Here is a 17,792-nt window from a genome sequence, read left to right on the forward strand (position 1 = left end):
GAGGCTGAGGTGGGAGGATCTCTAAAGTCCAGGAGTTCAAGGCTGTGGTGAGCTGTGATTATGCCATTATACTCCACAGCCTGGGTAACAGAGCAAGAGCCTATCTCTAAAAAAAAAAAAATTTTTTTTAAAGGAAACCATTTTTTAAAAAAGGAACAGTGAGATAGAACCTTATGAAACATTCTTGATTTCATTTTCCATTGATTAGAAGTATTATTAGCCTTGCTTCCATGGCACCCATAGCAACTTTTTCAATTCTTTTTGAAAGAACATGAGGCCAGGTGCGATGGCTCATGCCTGTAATCCCAGCACTTTGGGAGGCTGAGGCTGGTGGATCACCAGAGGTTAGTGGTTCGAGACCAGCCTGGTCAACATGGTGAAACCCCATTTCTACTAAAAATACAAAAATTAGCCAGTTGTGGTGGCAGGTTCCCGTAATCCCAGCTACTCGTGAGGCTGAGGCATGAGAATTACTTGAACCCAGGAGGCAGAGGTTGCAGTGAGCCGAGATCACACCACTGTGCTCCAGCCTGGGCAATAGAGTGAGACTCTGTCTCAAACAAAAAAAATGAAAGATAACATGAGAGGCAAGATGTGTTGCGCTTTTAGTAGGTATTCTTTGTAACTCTTGTGCTGATCCTAGATTTTTGCTGCTTCTATAAATTCCACTAGATTTGTTGGTGCTATTCAAAAGCATAAAATTACACATAATAAGTGGCTGCCTGCTTAATGAGCTATGCTATAAAAACTTTCTAAAACTCAAATTTTTATATTGTGGCTTAGGACAATAGAGATTGACTTGAACACTATACTTGTATATGCTTCTGAATCCTAGAACTGCATATTTCATATAATCCAAATTTGTTTATAATGAAATTTTATTCCTTGCTAATTAGTTGTGAAATCAATCATTAATCATTTTAAAATTTATAAAAATATGCTTTCTTGCTGTAATCTTATAACTAATCCTAAGATGTGTAACTGGAGAAATTTGCTTTTGTTTTCTTTTAGAGATTATCCTTTGCTTGCTGATTATAAAAGATTTGCCTGCTATGTGTTTAAAAACTGATCATGGGTTGGGTTTCATTCTGCCATAACATAATGTTCATCTTCCTCAAATACTCAATTTATTACAGCTGTTTACTAGGCTCTTTTATTTCTTTTGAAGTGACAAGTATTCAAACCTTGTCACAATTACAATGATTTAAATGTAGCCTTTTCTACAGACAAGGTTATAGAAGTCATTGTTTTTTAGATGACTTCTTAGCCTGTCTTAGGTGAGGGAATTCCTTTTCACAAGTTCTTAAAAACTAGATCATGCCAGCACTTTTATCAGCTTTATTTTGTGGGAAAGACTCACTAAAAGCACATTTCAGGAATAAAAAAGCTAAGTCATGATTGAATGGGTAGAAAATTATTTGGACTGTATATTATAGTGATAAGTTTATATTTTTATGTTGGGTTGCTCAATAAAATACAGCCTCCCAGAGGCAGAGATGACTATTTTAATCCACAGTTCTGTCTAGATTTTTGGCTGAATAGTTAACCAGGGTTTAATGAGTTTATTAAAGCCATCTCTTTTTGCTTTCCGTAATCTCTTGTCATTTCATACCCCTCCTCTTTTGAAGTATATAATGAGATTGATATATTCTTCCTTCACTCTTTACTCTTTTTCCCTATATTATTACCACTCTTCGTTTTTAGCCCTCAGGAATTTCGTGTCATATTTGCTGTCATCTTACTGGGTGGACAGGCTAATACTGTTTTTTTTTTTTTTACTTATAGGGCACTTATTTATTTATTTGGTCATGGGAAGTTTCTTGGCTTCGTTTTGAAACTCTGCTTTGGCCAAGTGTGGTAGCTCACACACTTGTAATCTAAGTGTGTAATCCCAGCACTTTGGGAGGCCAAGGTGGGAGGATTGCCTGAGCCCGGGAGTTCAAGATCAGCCTAGGTAACATAGGAAGATCCTGTCTACTCAGGAAGCTAAGGTGGGAGGATCACTTGAGCCAAAGAGGATGAGGCTGCGGTGAGCCATAATTGTCTCACTGCACTACAGCCTGGGCAGCAGAATGAGACCTTATCTCAAATAATGTTGATAATAATAAACTGTTTGGCTATGTAGAATCTATACCTATTTAGAATTTTAAGTCAAATTTTCTTTTTTTTCTAATTGATATGTAATAGATATATGTATGTTTTATTGTACAGTTGTCCTACTTAATGACTGAGAATGATGGGATTAGTGATTCAAAGAAAGTTTAGGAAAGTAGACCGGGTGAATCCAATTATCTGTCTGTGGGATTCAAATCCAGTCCCATTTTATCTCCTCCACTGAGTTGTTTAAAAAAAAAAAAAAAAAAAAAAAAACTCTGTGTTTTAATTTTTTTTTTCCACTGAGTTTTATTTCATTTTGCTATTGACTGTGACCCAGCTGAGTGCATGCAGCCAATTACCAATGCCAGTTGTTTCTTGGCATGTTCCTACTCTTCTTGATATCCAAATATTGCCAGTTATTTGGGCCTTGAGCCTTGGGCCTTTTCTCATCTTTTCCAAGTTGAGGCTTCGGACTCACTTTAAAATACTTAGAAGGCTGGGCGTGGTGGCTCACACCTGTGATCATAGCACTTTGGGAGGCCGAGGCAGGTGGACTGCTTGCGCCCAGGAGCTAGAGACCAGCCAGGGCAATGTGGCAGAGACCCTGTCTCCACCTAAAAAGATATAAAAATTAGCCAGGTGTGGTGGCATGTGCCTGTAGTACCAGCTGTTCAGGAGGCTGAGGTGGGAGGATTGCTTGAACCCTGGAGATGGAAGCTGCAGTGAGCTGAAATCACACCTCCACACTCTAGCCTGGGCAGCATAGAGACTCCATCTATTTAAAAAAAAAAAAAGTCCGGTCACAGTGGCTTACGCCTGTAATCCTAGCACTTTGGGAGGCCAAGGCAGGTAGATCATGAGGTCGGGAGTTTGAGACGAGCCTGACCAACATGGTGAAACCTCGTCTCTACTAAAAATACAAAAATGAGCTGGGTGTGGTGGCACGTGCCTGTAATCCCAGCTACTCAGGAGGCCGAGGCAGGAAAATTGCTTGCACCTGGGAGGCGGAAGTTGCAGTGAGCTGAGATTGCACTACTCACTCCAGCAACAGAGTGAGACTTTGTCTCAAAAAACAAACAAACTTGGGTCTCCTGTCTGCACTTTAAAGCTTTTTGGTAGTCTTCATTTATACAATTATTACACTTGTAATTCTTATTGCTCATCATTATTTTGTAAAATAGTATGGTCCCCATTGCTGAGAGGAGTGCTTCTTTTTCACATCTGCCTTTTTTCTTGCTGTGATTGCTGTAACCATAGGAAATGTACCTTCTCCGAATGCACCTTTAAAGCGAGTATTAGCCTATACAGGCTGTTTTAGTCGAATGCAGACCATCAAGGAAATTCACGAATATCTGTCTCAAAGACTGCGCATTAAAGAGGAAGATATGCGCCTGTGGCTATACAACAGTGAGGTAAGAGGCATCTCAGACTCATGAAGAACCTGATTGTTGGTATTTTTTTTAATTTTAAAGAGTAAAAGAACTTTGTTAATCTTCTTTGTGTTGATCCAATTTTAGTACATGTGCTGCCAAAGAGAACACAAGACTGATTAAGTGTTAAATTATATTTCTTGAGTATAGGGATTTTGCCTGTAGTAATTATGCTAGGATTTCAGTGAAAAGTTCATCTTTTAAATTACTATATGTATACTTGTAATATTTTCCTCTGAGATCTATAATAGCAATTGATCACCATGGATGGTACCATCTTACAAAGATTATTGTTACGTTATAAACTAATGGTGTGGTCAAGTACAGTGGCTCACACCTGTAATCCCAACACTTTGGGAGACCGAGGTGGGTGAATCACCAGAGGTCAGGAGTTCGAGACCAGCCTGGCCAACATGATGAAACCCCATCTCTACTAAAAATATAAAAATTAGCTGGGCATGGTGGTGTGCCCCTGTAGTCCCAGCTACTAGGAGAATTGCTTGAACCTGGAGGCAGAGGTTGCAGTGAGCCGAGATCGAGCCGTCTCACTCCAGCCTGGGTGACAGAGCCAGACTCCATCTCAAAAAAAAAAAAACTTATTCATGTAGCCAAATACCACCTGTTCCCCAAAAACCTATTGAAATTTTGAAAAAGAGAAAGATAATGCTTATGAAGTACACATTGTCTTTCTCTCTAATGCCATGCCACCTAAATTATAAATATTTATGAACAATTATAGTAGGCCAGATATCTGTGATATAAGTTATGTAACTACAAGGAAGTTTTTTTTTTAATTGTTACTTATTTTTATCTCTGTATTTGTTTCAAGTTTACTAACCAAATAACAAAAACATTTCCTCCTCCTTACATAGAACTACCTTACTCTTCTGGATGATGAGGATCATAGATTGGAATATTTGAAAATCCAGGATGAACAACACTTGGTAATTGAAGGTACAAGATGGAAGCATGCATCTATATTAAATTTTTATGGGGAAGAATTTCAAGAGTTACTTGCTGATAACCCATTTTATAATTTTCCCCAAGACAACTATTATTTGATCATTATGTTTTTATGGTAAAGAAACCCTTTTGGAAAAAAAAAAAAGAAAAAAACCCTTTGAACTCTTACATAATTCTACCATGCAATTTAGATTGCTTGAAAGGAAAAATATACTGTTTTTAATCATTGACAAGGGATGGGAATGGTAGATAAAAATAAGTGAATTCTGTTTACAAATTTAGTTTCTTAAAATTTTCAAGCTGCTGCTTTGAGTTTGAGTAAGAACAACTTCTGCGCCAGGCACAGTGGCTCATGCCTATAATTCCAGCACTTTGGGAGGCCAAGGTGGGTGGATCACAAGGTCAGGAGTTTGAGACCAGCTTGGCCAATATGGTGAAACCCTGACTGTACTAAAAATACAAAAATTAGCTGGGCGTGGTGGCACACGCCTGTAGTCCCAGCTACTCAGGAGGCTGAGGCAGAAGAATCGTTTGAACCTGGGAGTGGAGATTGCAGTGAGCCACTGCACACGCCACTGCACTCCAGCCTAGGTGACAGAGCAAAACTCCCTCTTAAACAAAAAAAATAGGAGAACAACTTCCTTGCATAGTTAGCACAGGCTTTCATTAGTCATCAACACTGGCTACTCACTGACAGAGCTACTTGTATATTCCATCAGTCTACACACTGACATGCACATGACATTAAAAACTTTTTAATTGTATCTTTTCCCATCAAGTTTTATGACCATATTTCTAGCTGCCTTTGTATTAAAATGAATAGGCCAGGCTCAGTGGCTCATGCCTATAATCCCAGGACTTTGGGAGGCTCAGGCAGGTGGATCACTTGTGGTCAGGATTTTGAGATCAGCCTGGCCAACATGGTGAAACCCATCTCTACTTAAAAATACAAAAATTAGCTGGGCGCGGTGGCTCAACGCCTGTAATCCCAGCACTTTGGGAGGCCGAGGCGGGTGGATCACGAGGTCAAGAGACCGAGACCATCCTGGTCAACATGGTGAAACCCTGTCTCTACTAAAAATACAAAAAAAATTAGCTGGGCATGGTGGCCCGTTCCTGCAGTCCCAGCTACTCAGGAGGCTGAGGCAGAAGAATTGCCTGAACCCAGGAGGCGGAGGTTGCGGTGAGCCGAGATTGCGCCATTGCACTCCAGCCTGGGTAACAAGAGCGAAACTCCGTCTCAAAAAAAATATATATATGCAAAAATTAGCTGAGCATGGTGGCATGCACCTGCAGTCCCACCTACTCAGGAGGCTGGGGCACAAGAATCACTCGAGCCCAGGAGACGGAAGTTGCGGTGACCCAAGATCATGTCACTGCACTCCAGTCTGGGTGACAAAGCCAGACTGTCTCAAAAAAAAAAAAAAAAGAAAGAAATTACTCTGGAGATCGATCCAAGATGGCCGACCACTAACAGCTCAGGATTGTAGCTCCCAGTGAAAGCCCAGAGAACGAGACGACGCCACACTTTTAGACGAATTTTCGTCACTCACCGATCAGCTGATTCCCAGTGGAGGAGCCCCACGGGTCGCCAGCGTGACTCTTGTGGCCGCTGCAGCGGTTTTGCCGGTGTCTCGGCGCAGCAGCTCTTCATGCAGAGCAAACGGACTGCTTCCCCTACTGACCGGAGTTTGGAGCTCAGGGAAGTCAGAGCCGCTTGTTGCGGACTCAAGAGGGAAGCCAGACTAGAGATTCCCGGGCAGAAGAGCACCATCAGTCTTACCGCTGCTATTTAGGCTGCCACAGTGGGTTGCTCGGATCCCAACACTGGGAATCAATAAGTCGGACGTCGACTCAGAAAACTAATTAGAAAGGCGGTTCATCTACAATGAAGGGGAAAAAACAGCCTAAGAAGGCCGAGTATACTCAAAATCAGAACCCATCAGCAACGGAACAAGCCCTGATGGAAAAGGACTCATCAGCAACCGAACAAGCCCTGATGGAAAAGGACTCATCAGCAACCGAACAAGCCCTGATGGAAAAGGACTCATCAGCAACCGAACAAGCCCTGATGGAAAAGGACTCATCAGCAACCGAACAAGCCCTGATGGAAAAGGACTCATCAGTAACGGAACAAGCCCTGATGGAAAAGGACTGTGTTCCATTATCTGAAGTAGGCTTTAAAAGGTGGATGATAAGAAACTTCTGGGAGTTAAAGGAACTTGTTCTAACCCAATGTAAAGAAACTAAGAACTTGGAAAAAAGGTTAGATGAAATGTTGAAAAGAATAGACAATATAGAGAGGAATACAAATGAACTTATGGAGTTGAAAAATACAACACGAGAACTTAGTGAAATATGTACAAGCTTAAACAGCCGAATGGATCAAGCAGAAGAAAGGGTATCAGAGGTGGAAGATCAACTTAATGAAACAAAACAACAAGACAAGAATAGAGAAAAAAGGATAAAAAGGAATGAGCAAAGTCTCCAAGCAATATGGGACTATGTGAAAAGACCTAATATACGCTTGATTGGTGTACCTGAATGTGACGGAGAGAATGAATTCAAGCTGGAAAATACTCTCCAGGACATTATCCAGGAAAATTTTCCTAATTTAGCAAAGCAGGACACTATTCAACCCCAGGCAATACAGAGAACACCACAAAGATATTCCTCAAGAAGACCAACCCCAAGGCACATAATCGTTAGATTCACCAAGATCGAAACGAAGGAGAAAATATTAAGGGCAGCCAGAGAGAAAGATCAAGTTACCCATAAAGGTAAGCCTATTAGCTTACAGCAGATCTCTCAACGGAAACCCTACAAGCTAAAAGAGAGTGGGGGCCAATATTCAATATACTTAATCAACAGAACTTTCAGCCCAGAATTTCATATCCTGCCAATTTAAGCTTTACATTTGAAGGAAAAATAAAATTTTTTAGGAACAAGCAAGTACTCAGAGATTTTATTACCACCAGGCCTGCTTTACAAGAACTTCTAAAAGAAGCACTATACACAGAAAGGAACAACCAGTATGACCCTTTCTAAAAATACACCAAAAAGTAAAGAGCATTAACATAAAGAAGAATTTTTATCAACAAAAGGACAAAATAGCCAGTTATTATCAAACGGCAGCAACCCTAAATTTAAATCGACCAAATCTCCCAATCAAAAGATACAGACAAAATCTAATGGTATATCCAAAGATATACATAGACTCAAAATAAAGGGTTGGAAAAAAAAACGTACCAACCAAATGGAGAGCAAAAATAAATAAATAAAAAGCAGGAGTTGCAATTTTCACATTTGACGAAATAGATTTCAAAGCTACAAGGATAAAAGGATTAATGTAATAATAAGAGATCTTAACACCCAGATACATAAGACCCATAATGAGATTTAGATTCAACGAGACAGAAAATTGATAACGATATTCGGGACTGGAACTAAGATACAGAACAAATAAACTCAATAGAGCTCTCCATTTTAAACACACAAAATATACATTATCCACAAAATCTAACGATATATCTAAAGATATACAAAGACTCAAAACAAGGGGATGGAAAAAAACTTACCAACCAAATGGAGAGCAAAAATAAATAAATAAAAAGCAGGAGTTGCAATTCTCACACTTAATAAAATAGATTTCAAAGCTACAGGGATGCAAGGGTAAAAGGATTAATGCAACAATAAGAGATCTTAACACCCAGATACATAAGACACATAATGAGATTTAGATTCAATGAGACAACATATTGATAACGATATCCAGGACTTGAACTCAGAGCCAGAGCAAATAAACACAATAGAGGTCTCCATTTTAAACACATAAAACATGCATTAACCACTTTAAACACTCAAAATATTGATCGGCCATTATTGAAACCCATTTTAGGAATGAAGTAATATTCCTTTTTCCCTCTTTTTCTTTTTTTCCCCTTCTTCTCTAAAAAAAAAAAAAAAAAAAGAAATTACTCTGATAGTTGTTACAATTTAAGAAAGAATTGTAATATTTCTAATGTTTTAAATATAAGAAATTCCATTGTTTCTGAACTTTAATTACTTCTGTAGATGGTTGAGTATAGTTTTACTTCAAGTAGGTAATTGAGGGAATAGATTATTCAAACCAAGTGACTTTAAAGTCCTCAGTATGAAGAATTGGGAGGAAGACCTGGAAGGCTGCGTGCAGCGTGAGTCTGACCCTGCGCGATGGCGGAAGCCTTGGCGATGGGCGCCTGCGGAGAGGCGATGGTGGCGATGGCAGCTGGGGAAGGCTCCTCGGTCCGGCGGGCTTGACTCTGGGCCGGAACTTCTCCAACTCCCCGCCCTTCGAGCCCCAGGCATTGGGCCTCAGCCCAAGCTGGCAGCTGATGGGCTTCTCCAGCATGAAGGGCTGAGGCTGCAAGGTCCCGCAGGAGACGCTGCTCAAACTCCTGGTGGGACGACATGGCCGGATGTGCGGCCCCCACTGGGCCTGGGCCTGGTGGGCAGTCAGGCAGAGGCGTCACAGGAAACCGGAGAGGGCCCCAGCCCCACTTTTCCAGCCCTGGGCATCAGGATGGACTCCTGCGTCATCCCCCTGAGGGATGGGGGCCTGTGCAGACCATGGACTTCTTTTACCCCTTGGTGGAAGATCCCTGCGTGATGGGGCGCATAGCTTGTGCCAACGTGCTGAGTGACCTCTACGCCATGGGCATTACTGAGTGTGACAACATGTTGATGTTACTCAGCGTCAGCCAGAGTATGAGTGAGGAGGAACGTGAAAAGGTAACGCCACTCATAGTCAAAGGCTTTCAGTATGCGGCTGAGGAAGGAGGGACTGCAGTGACCAGTGGGCAAACTGTGGTCAACCCTTGGATTATAATTGGTGGAGTTGCCACTGTGGTATGCCAGCCAAATGAATTCATAATGCCCAACAGCGCGGTGGTTGGGGATGTGTTGGTGTTAACCAAACCGTTAGGAACCCAGGTTGCTGTCAGTGCCCACCAATGGCTGGATAATCCTGAAAGATGGAATAAAGTAAAGATGGTGATCTCCAGAGAATAGGTGGAGCTGGTGTATCAGGAAGCCATGTTCAATATGGCTGCCCTCAACAGAACTGCTGCAGGTTTAATGCACACATTTAATGCCCATGCGGCCACAGATACCACAGGCTTTGGCATTCTAGGACACTCCCAGAACCTTGCGAAACAACAAAGAAATGAAGTGTCCTTTGTTATTCATAATCTGCCAATAATTGCCAAGATGGCTGCTGTCAGCAAGGCCAGTGTACAGTTTGGGCTTCTTCAAGGAACCTCAGCTGAAACCTCTGGGGGATTACTGATTTGTCTGCCTAGAGAACAGGCGGCTTGCTTTTGTTCTGAAATCAAATCCTCCAAGTATGGAGAGGGTCCCTAAGCGTGGATCGCTGGCATTGTGGAAAAAGGAAACGGCCCAGATCATTGACAAGCCGCGAGTTATTGAAATCCTACCTCCTGGGGCCATAGCTGCTGCTCTTGCTCCTGACAATTCAAATGCCTCCTCTGAGCCTTGCTCGTGAGATGAAAGAACAGAAGCTGTTTGGACCGTAGAGCTGTTGTTCACAATTATGGATGGTTCTCAAGAGTTGATTTTAAGAAATTTCCAAAGAAGGCTGCCTGCATAGTGGTTGCAGCTGCCCTTTCTAGGTGATTGGAATCAGGCCATCAAAAGCAACCTTTATATACATTCCGAGGCCAGAAATACCTCTGTTTTCTCTTTCCAAAGTAAGATGAGGCTATTCCAGGTTGAGGGATTTTTCTTTGCACTGAGTTGATTAATTTCTGCACAGGGATTGAGATGATTTATTAAAACCACACACAAATTGCAAAATGAAAAAATTTACATCAGAAGTAAATGAATTTTGGGCCAATACTGTTGATAAATCTAAATTGTTAAGAGAGATCTTGTAGTGCAACCTCAAATTCTTTATTAGACTTTACTGAGTACTCACTCTTTCCTGCTCTGGACAAGAATTGAGCAGCTTGTCATGACTGGGAAAGGAGGACCTGCAGTCGTCTGGCTTGGTGTCTGTTAATGACATCTCTCCCTCCAAACCCCATTAAGGACTGGGAGAGGCAGAGCAAGCCTCAGAGCCCAGGCCTTGGTGGTTATTAAGATATTAAGTTGTTTGCTGCAAATTTCGGTGATTTGATCAATAAAGCAATTTCTTCCCGGAAAAAAAAAAAAAAAGAAAAGAAAGAATTGGAATGGTTTTAGAGCCAAGTATAGGCATGTGCTACATAAAGATGTTTTAGTCAACAAAAGACCTGTATACAGCAGTGGTCCCATAAGATTATAATACTGTATTTTTAGCTGTACTTTTCCTGTGTTCTAATATATTTAGATACATAAATACTTACCATTGTGTTACAGTTGTCTACAGTGTTGAATACAGTAACGTGCTATACAGGTTTGTAGCCAAGGAGTAACAGCCAATACCATGTATAGCCTAGATTTGTGTAAGTACACTCTGTGATGTCCACACAAAGAGAATATCACGTAATGATGCATTTCATGCATTTCGCAGAATGTAACCCATCATTAAGCGACGTATGAACTAAAATTAACTAGTTTTTTTTTTAAACTTCTGATTTAGGAATAAGATGTCTTAAAGAAAAAAAACAGAAGCAATTGAGTGGATAAATTAGATAGATAAGAAATTAACACATTTCTATCTGTCTTTCCAGTTCGCAACAAAGATATGAGTTGGCCTGAGGAGATGTCTTTTATAGCAAATAGTAGTAAAATAGATAGACACAAGGGTAAGTCTCACAAGGGTATTATTTTTAAAAAGATGATTTTAAATGTACTCTTTTTTTTTTCTTCTCTCAACTATTAAAGTACTACCAACTTTTGGTTTTCTAATTCAAAAATGATTAGGCCCTTTCTTTTCCTTTTTTCCTGAAGCAGCATTTGATGTTGGCAAACCCACCATCAAATTATTTTCTAAATTTCTTTCTAACTCTGCAATTAAATAATTTATATGTTTTAAAAGGACATACTAGAAGAAAGAATTGTTTGAATTATTTTGAAAAATCATAGCAATTAAAAAGAATAACTGCTGCTTCTGGGTTACAAATGAGCATGGATCATCACTGTTGCCAGACACTCCATGAAAAGCCTTCTCTAGTATTTCAGAGACCTGCTAGAGAAATAATAGCACCGTTTAGCTGATTATGAGGGTTATAAAAAAATCATTTCATTGAATATAACTGTTTGTGCCATGGCATATTACTGTAGCTAAGCTTTGGTTCTCATATTATTTGTTCCAGTTCCCACAGAAAAGGGAGCCACAGGTCTAAGCAACCTGGGAAACACATGCTTCATGAACTCAAGCATCCAGTGTGTTAGTAACACACAGCCACTGACACGGTATTTTATCTCAGGGAGACATCTTTATGAACTCAACAGGTAATCTTTCTTGAGTCATTGGCCTCTTAACCTGTGACTTTGATATAAACCCAGTATTACCTACATTTCCTCTTTCTTCACCCTGGAGGAGAAAGATCTTATCTTATCAACCCTATTTAATATGAAATAGGCCAAGGACTACATCTCTTGTTTCAAAAAGAAAAGATACTTTGATGTGAGATGCTAGGCATTTTTGTGCCCACATGACTGTGATTTATAAGAATCTTTGGCAACAAATTTTCCTCTCAAACTTCTAGGACAAATCCCATTGGTATGAAGGGGCATATGGCTAAATGCTATGGTGATTTAGTACAGGAACTTTGGAGTGGAACTCAGAAGAATGTTGCCCCATTAAAGCTTCGGGTAAGCAGGTTAAAATAATATAAAAGCATTTAATTCCTAAATAGTTGTTTAGTCATTTTTCTTTGCTTGTCTTTTATGTTTAGCCTTTTAGCTTAATAAATGTTTTTGGACCCTTTACTTTTTATAAACCAGATGCCAAATTCTTTTGCTTGTTTAAATATATGTAGAATACTACTGTATATGTAGTAGGTAGGCAAAAGACCAAAGGCACACTCTAAATTTGGAATATCATTCATATTACTAATTTACCAAACATCTTATATGAAGAGTAAACCATTTTTGGTAATACTTCACTATTAGCAGTATTCTAACTGCAGGGTGGACCTCGGAGTCTTATTAATTGCATCCAATATATATTCAACATAACTAAGATAATTCTATCTGTAGAATATAAAGAAGTAGGCTGGGTGCAGGGGCTCACGCCTGTAATCTCAGCACTTTGGGAGGCGGAGGTGGGCAGATCATTTGAGACCAGGAGTTCAAGACCAGCCTGGGCAACATGGTGAAACTCTGTCTCTACTAAAAAACAAAAAAAAATTAGCTGGCATGGTGGCACATGCCTGTAATTCCAGCTGATTGGGAGGCTGAGGCACAAGAAATGCTTGAACCTGGGAGATGGAGGTTGCAGTGAGTCGAGATCATACCACTGCACTCCAGCCTAGGCAACAGAGTAAGACTGTCTCAAAAAAAAAAAAAAAGAAAAAAAGTAGCAGGATGAACGAATGAAACTAATGAATACAGGTTTTGTTTTTAGTTATTTATTTTTTTATTTTTATTTTATTTTATTTTTAATTCTTGATTTCCATGCAGAGTAAAGGCTTTATATTAATACCAAATGTAGTAGATTTTAGTGAAGTTAGGATTATTCATTATTTTTATTTAAGTACAAAGCAAAAACTTTTTAGTTTATAAATTAATAACTGTAATAGCTACACATTTGACTACTTATTTTTTGCCAGGTACTATTCTAATTAATTTATATGTATTAACTCATTTAATCCTCTAAATAATTCTATTATTTAATGCAGTTAATAAAAGTTAGTATGCAACAAGACCAGAAAATGTAATTGTTGAAGACATTACATTGTATAAAATAATATGTGTATATATTATTTTATACATATGTTCTGTATTATATACACATATTATTTTATGCATGTCATGTATTATGTGCCTATAAAATATATGTATTTTATAGGCACATAAAAATGTATAAAACATTACAGAACAGAATGTCTTTCGCTGTGAACAAATGCTATTTTAACATTTCTGTCTTAAATAACATCTATGTGCCTGAAGAACGGTTTGCTTACATGATACTAAACTGAGGACACAGTATTGACCAAAATACTTCTTTTTTTTTTTGTCATTTAAGATTAAGATTTCAGGGATTTCGTGATTATCCAAAATATATTTGATGAAATGGAGCAGACTAAGTACTATACTATTTACTTTCTTGTAATGCCTCTGATTGGATTATAGGACATATTCATTCCAAATTTTATGGATAGGAAATAATGACTGTGACTCCTCTTATATTTATAGTGGACCATAGCAAAATATGCTCCCAGGTTTAATGGGTTCCAGCAACAAGACTCCCAAGAACTTCTGGCTTTTCTCTTGGATGGTCTTCATGAAGATCTCAACCGAGTCCATGAAAAGCCATATGTGGAACTAAAGGACAGTGATGGCCGACCAGACTGGGAAGTAGCTGCAGAGGTTTGTCAGTTTTGAGTTTCTAATGTAGGCAGTAGACAAAATGTTCTGGCCACAAATACATGTAGCACAACTTAAGTGCAAACTAAATTATTCTGAGATCAGAATTTTATGGCGAAAAGAAGGCATTTCTGTTTCTATGCTTAATTCTTATGCAATGATACAAAAACAAAAACACCTTTAATGAAAATAGAAAACTGTTGCCATTTAGCATTGTAAACTTTATGGGACTGGAGGTAGGAATAATCCAGCGGAATTTAAAGAGTCTCCATAGCCAGGTGCCGTGGCTCGCCTGTAATCCCAGTACTTTGGGAGTGGATTACCTGAGGTCAGGAGTTGGAGACCAGACTGTCCAACATGGTAAAACCCTGTCTCTACTAGAAATAGAAAAATTAGCTGGGCGTGGTGGCGGACACCTATAATCCCAGCAACTTGGGAGGCTGAAGCGAGATAATTGCTTGAACCGGGGAGGTAGAAATTGGAGTGAGCTGAGATTGTGCCATTGCACTCCAGCCTGGGCAACAAGAGCAAAACTCCATCTGGGGAAGAAAAAAAGAGTCCCTATTATTGCTAAATTAATGCATACAATGACATAGAGGCATGCTTTGTACTTTTTTTTTTTTTTTTTTGAGACAGAGTTTCTCTCTTGTTACCCAGAGCGAAATGGCGTGACCTCGGCTCACTACAACCTCTGCCTCCTGGGTTCAGGCAATTCTCCTGCCTCAGCCTCCTGAGTAGCTGGGATTACAGGCACGCGCCACCATGCCCAGCTATTTTTTTGTGTTTTTAGTAGAGACGGGGTTTCACCATGTTGACCAGGATGGTTTCGATCTCTTGACCTCGTGATCCACCTGCCTCAGCCTCCCAAAGTGCTGGGATTACAGGCTTGAGCCACCGTGCCTGGCCTATGCTTTGTACTTTTTAATGGACAAACAATTTTAATATTTACAATTGTTCCCAATGATAAGAACCCAGATGAAAAATGGGATTTTCCATCTCGATTTAATATTTTATGTTAAATAAAAAATAGGATTATATTCTTGACCTTTAAATCCAATATATTTGACCAGTTTCTTTTAATTTATATAGAAATGCTTCTCTTTTGGATTTTGAGAGAAAATTCTGTAATCTTTTTTTATTGCTAGGCCTGGGACAACCATCTAAGAAGAAATAGATCAATTGTTGTGGATTTGTTCCATGGGCAGCTAAGATCTCAGGTCAGATGCAAGACATGTGGGCATATAAGTGTCCGATTTGACCCTTTCAATTTTTTGTCTTTGCCACTACCAATGGACAGTTATATGCACTTAGAAATAACAGGTAGGTCACAAAGTTCTGAAAAATGACTTGACTCCGTTAAATTTACTTTATTTAAATAGCCTGAGTTTGTAAGCATAGTTATTTGTTTACAAATAAAGACTGGTAGGTAGTCAGCATATTATAATCAAGCAACCTAATTTTAGGCATGACTTGAGGTTTGCAAGATTTAGATTGTGGCATGTTTTTTTGTTTTGTTTTGTTTCAAATATGCCAGAAACGCTCTTTAAAACCCCACAAAGCCACTCATAGATGAACAACAAACAAATACTGATTTCACTCAATATTATCCCTAAGTACCATCTGTTTTAGTGTTTATACATAAAAATTCTAGGCTGAAATATTTGCAATTATATTTACAGGTCAGATATATCTGTACACCAGCATGTGAGACTCAGTGAAACCTGCATTTTACTGATAAAAGATCTTTTCTCTTTACTAGTAATTAAGTTAGATGGTACTACTCCTGTACGGTATGGACTAAGACTGAATATGGATGAAAAGTACACAGGTTTAAAAAAACAGCTGAGCGATCTCTGTGGACTTAATTCAGAACAGATCCTTCTAGCAGAAGTACATGGTTCCAACATAAAGGTAGTATTAACTAATCTTTCTAAGACACTTTTGATTCTGTCCTTCAAAGATAACAATTTTCTCAGTTATTATGATCAGTTGTTAAGTGACCAAGAGAGATAATAAAACATAAAATCTGAACCAAAAAAAACCCTGTATTTTATGTATTTATGAATGTGTGTTTTTAGTATTTATGAATATATATATACTTGGCCTTTTAACACACTAAGAAATTAAAAGATTAAAGACAACACCAATCATGTCTTTCTACATACCAGCTGGGGAAACAAATAATAATAAATATATTGCCTATATCTGCCTAAGCTCCTGCAACTGGTATTATTTATATTCATCTTTGGGACTTCTGAACACACTCCCACCTCATTGACATTTTCTTAATATGAAATGCAAAAATGAGGTCTGAGGGTTGGAATTTAGATGCTTGAAAGAAAGGACAGAACTTAAGAAGTTGGTCATATACAACACACTTCTTCCTGTGGAAAGAGATAATAGTTTGACATTGAGGTTAGTTTTCAGTTATTTTTATCAAGCATTCATCCTTTATGTAATTGAAAAACTATTCAATCATCTTGTTGATTTATGGATGAAGGCATCTAAGACATTCTTTTGAAATACATTAGAGAGAGAACTTTTCCATATTATCTGAAACATCTCCCCTTCTTATCTTGCTGCTGTTTCTGTAGAACTTTCCTCAGGACAACCAAAAAGTACGACTCTCAGTGAGTGGATTTTTGTGTGCATTTGAAATTCCTGTCCCTGCATCTCCAATTTCAGCTTCTAGTCCAACACAGACAGGTAAGATAGAACTAGAACTCCTTCTCATGATTGCACCTTTAAATATTTGTCTAAGAGTTGTCATCTTTTCTATATTTGTTCATGCTGAGAATATTATAACAGAAGAATTTTGGAACCCAAGGGAAACCTTACTGATTATTCCATATTTTTTAGATGAGAAACCTAAAATTTAAAGAACCCAAGTGACTTCAGTTAGATAGATAATTATTAGCTAATATACCTATGGAATTCAGATCTCTTTAAACTCTTATCTAATACTAATATGGCAACAGCTATTATGAAAGGAACATACTACCATAAAATATAAACAATAGATGTAGCTAGAAAGAAATCCAGTATTCTATGTAATTTAATGTAGTCACTTACCTGAGTCCTTTTAGCCACTAGTATGCTTTGTCTATTCTTTATATTGTTTACAATTAGGTTAATTAGGCTAATTCCCCAACCATTAAAGGGCTTTATGAGGCTTCCCTCATTGGCATGTAGTAGGTAGATAGTCCTGACAGTAAGTTGGTGGATGATTTAATGTTGGGTTTAGTTTAGGGTTTCACTGTCCAATAGAACTCTGCAGTGATGGAAACTTCTGTGACCTTTGCCATCTAATACAGTATCCACCAGTCACTTGGACTGTTAAGCATTTGAGATGTGGCTAATGAAACTGAGAGGATGCATTTTTATTTTGGTTTATTTATTTATTTTGAGAAAGGGTCTCACTCTGTCACCCAGCCTAGAGTGCAGTGGCATCATCTTGACTCATTGCAGCCTCTGCCTCGTGGGCTGAAGTAATCCTCCCATCTCAGCCTCCCAAGTAGCTGGGACTACAGACATGCACCACCACGCCCAGCTAATTTTTGTATCTTTTGTAGAGATGGGTTTTCACCATGTTGCCCAGGCTGGTCTCTTGCTCCTGGGCTCAAGGATCTGCCTGCCTCAGCCTCCCAAAGTGCTAGGATTACAAATGTGAGCTGCCGCATCCAGCCTAATTTAAATTTTAAATGCAATATCTGGCTAGAGGTTACTGTATCGGGCAGTGTCTTCAGAGGCAAAGAGAAGGAAAAGAAAACAAATGGTAGGACTGTTTGT

The 17,792-nt window shown here is 38.9% G+C and overlaps 1 protein-coding gene and 1 pseudogene across 7 annotated transcripts in view; both read left to right on the forward strand.

The window, feature by feature from the left end:
* Positions 1-17,792, forward strand: part of USP32 (ubiquitin specific peptidase 32) — a 248,828-nt gene that overhangs the window by 200,916 nt on the left and 30,120 nt on the right. For all 7 annotated transcript variants that reach the window (XM_035300720.3, XM_035300721.3, XM_008996980.5 and 4 more), the window contains 9 exons: positions 3,355-3,509; positions 4,400-4,481; positions 11,201-11,275; positions 11,786-11,924; positions 12,182-12,287; positions 13,833-14,006; positions 15,149-15,323; positions 15,763-15,914; positions 16,598-16,709. In XM_035300720.3, the coding sequence (XP_035156611.2) occupies positions 3,355-3,509; positions 4,400-4,481; positions 11,201-11,275; positions 11,786-11,924; positions 12,182-12,287; positions 13,833-14,006; positions 15,149-15,323; positions 15,763-15,914; positions 16,598-16,709 (1,170 nt within the window). The remainder of the gene's footprint in view (positions 1-3,354; positions 3,510-4,399; positions 4,482-11,200; positions 11,276-11,785; positions 11,925-12,181; positions 12,288-13,832; positions 14,007-15,148; positions 15,324-15,762; positions 15,915-16,597; positions 16,710-17,792) is intronic.
* Positions 8,574-10,169, forward strand: LOC103793145 (selenide, water dikinase 2-like; annotated as a pseudogene).

Source organism: Callithrix jacchus, chromosome 5 (assembly GCF_049354715.1).
Source record: "Callithrix jacchus isolate 240 chromosome 5, calJac240_pri, whole genome shotgun sequence".
Lineage (NCBI taxonomy): Eukaryota > Metazoa > Chordata > Mammalia > Primates > Cebidae > Callithrix > Callithrix jacchus.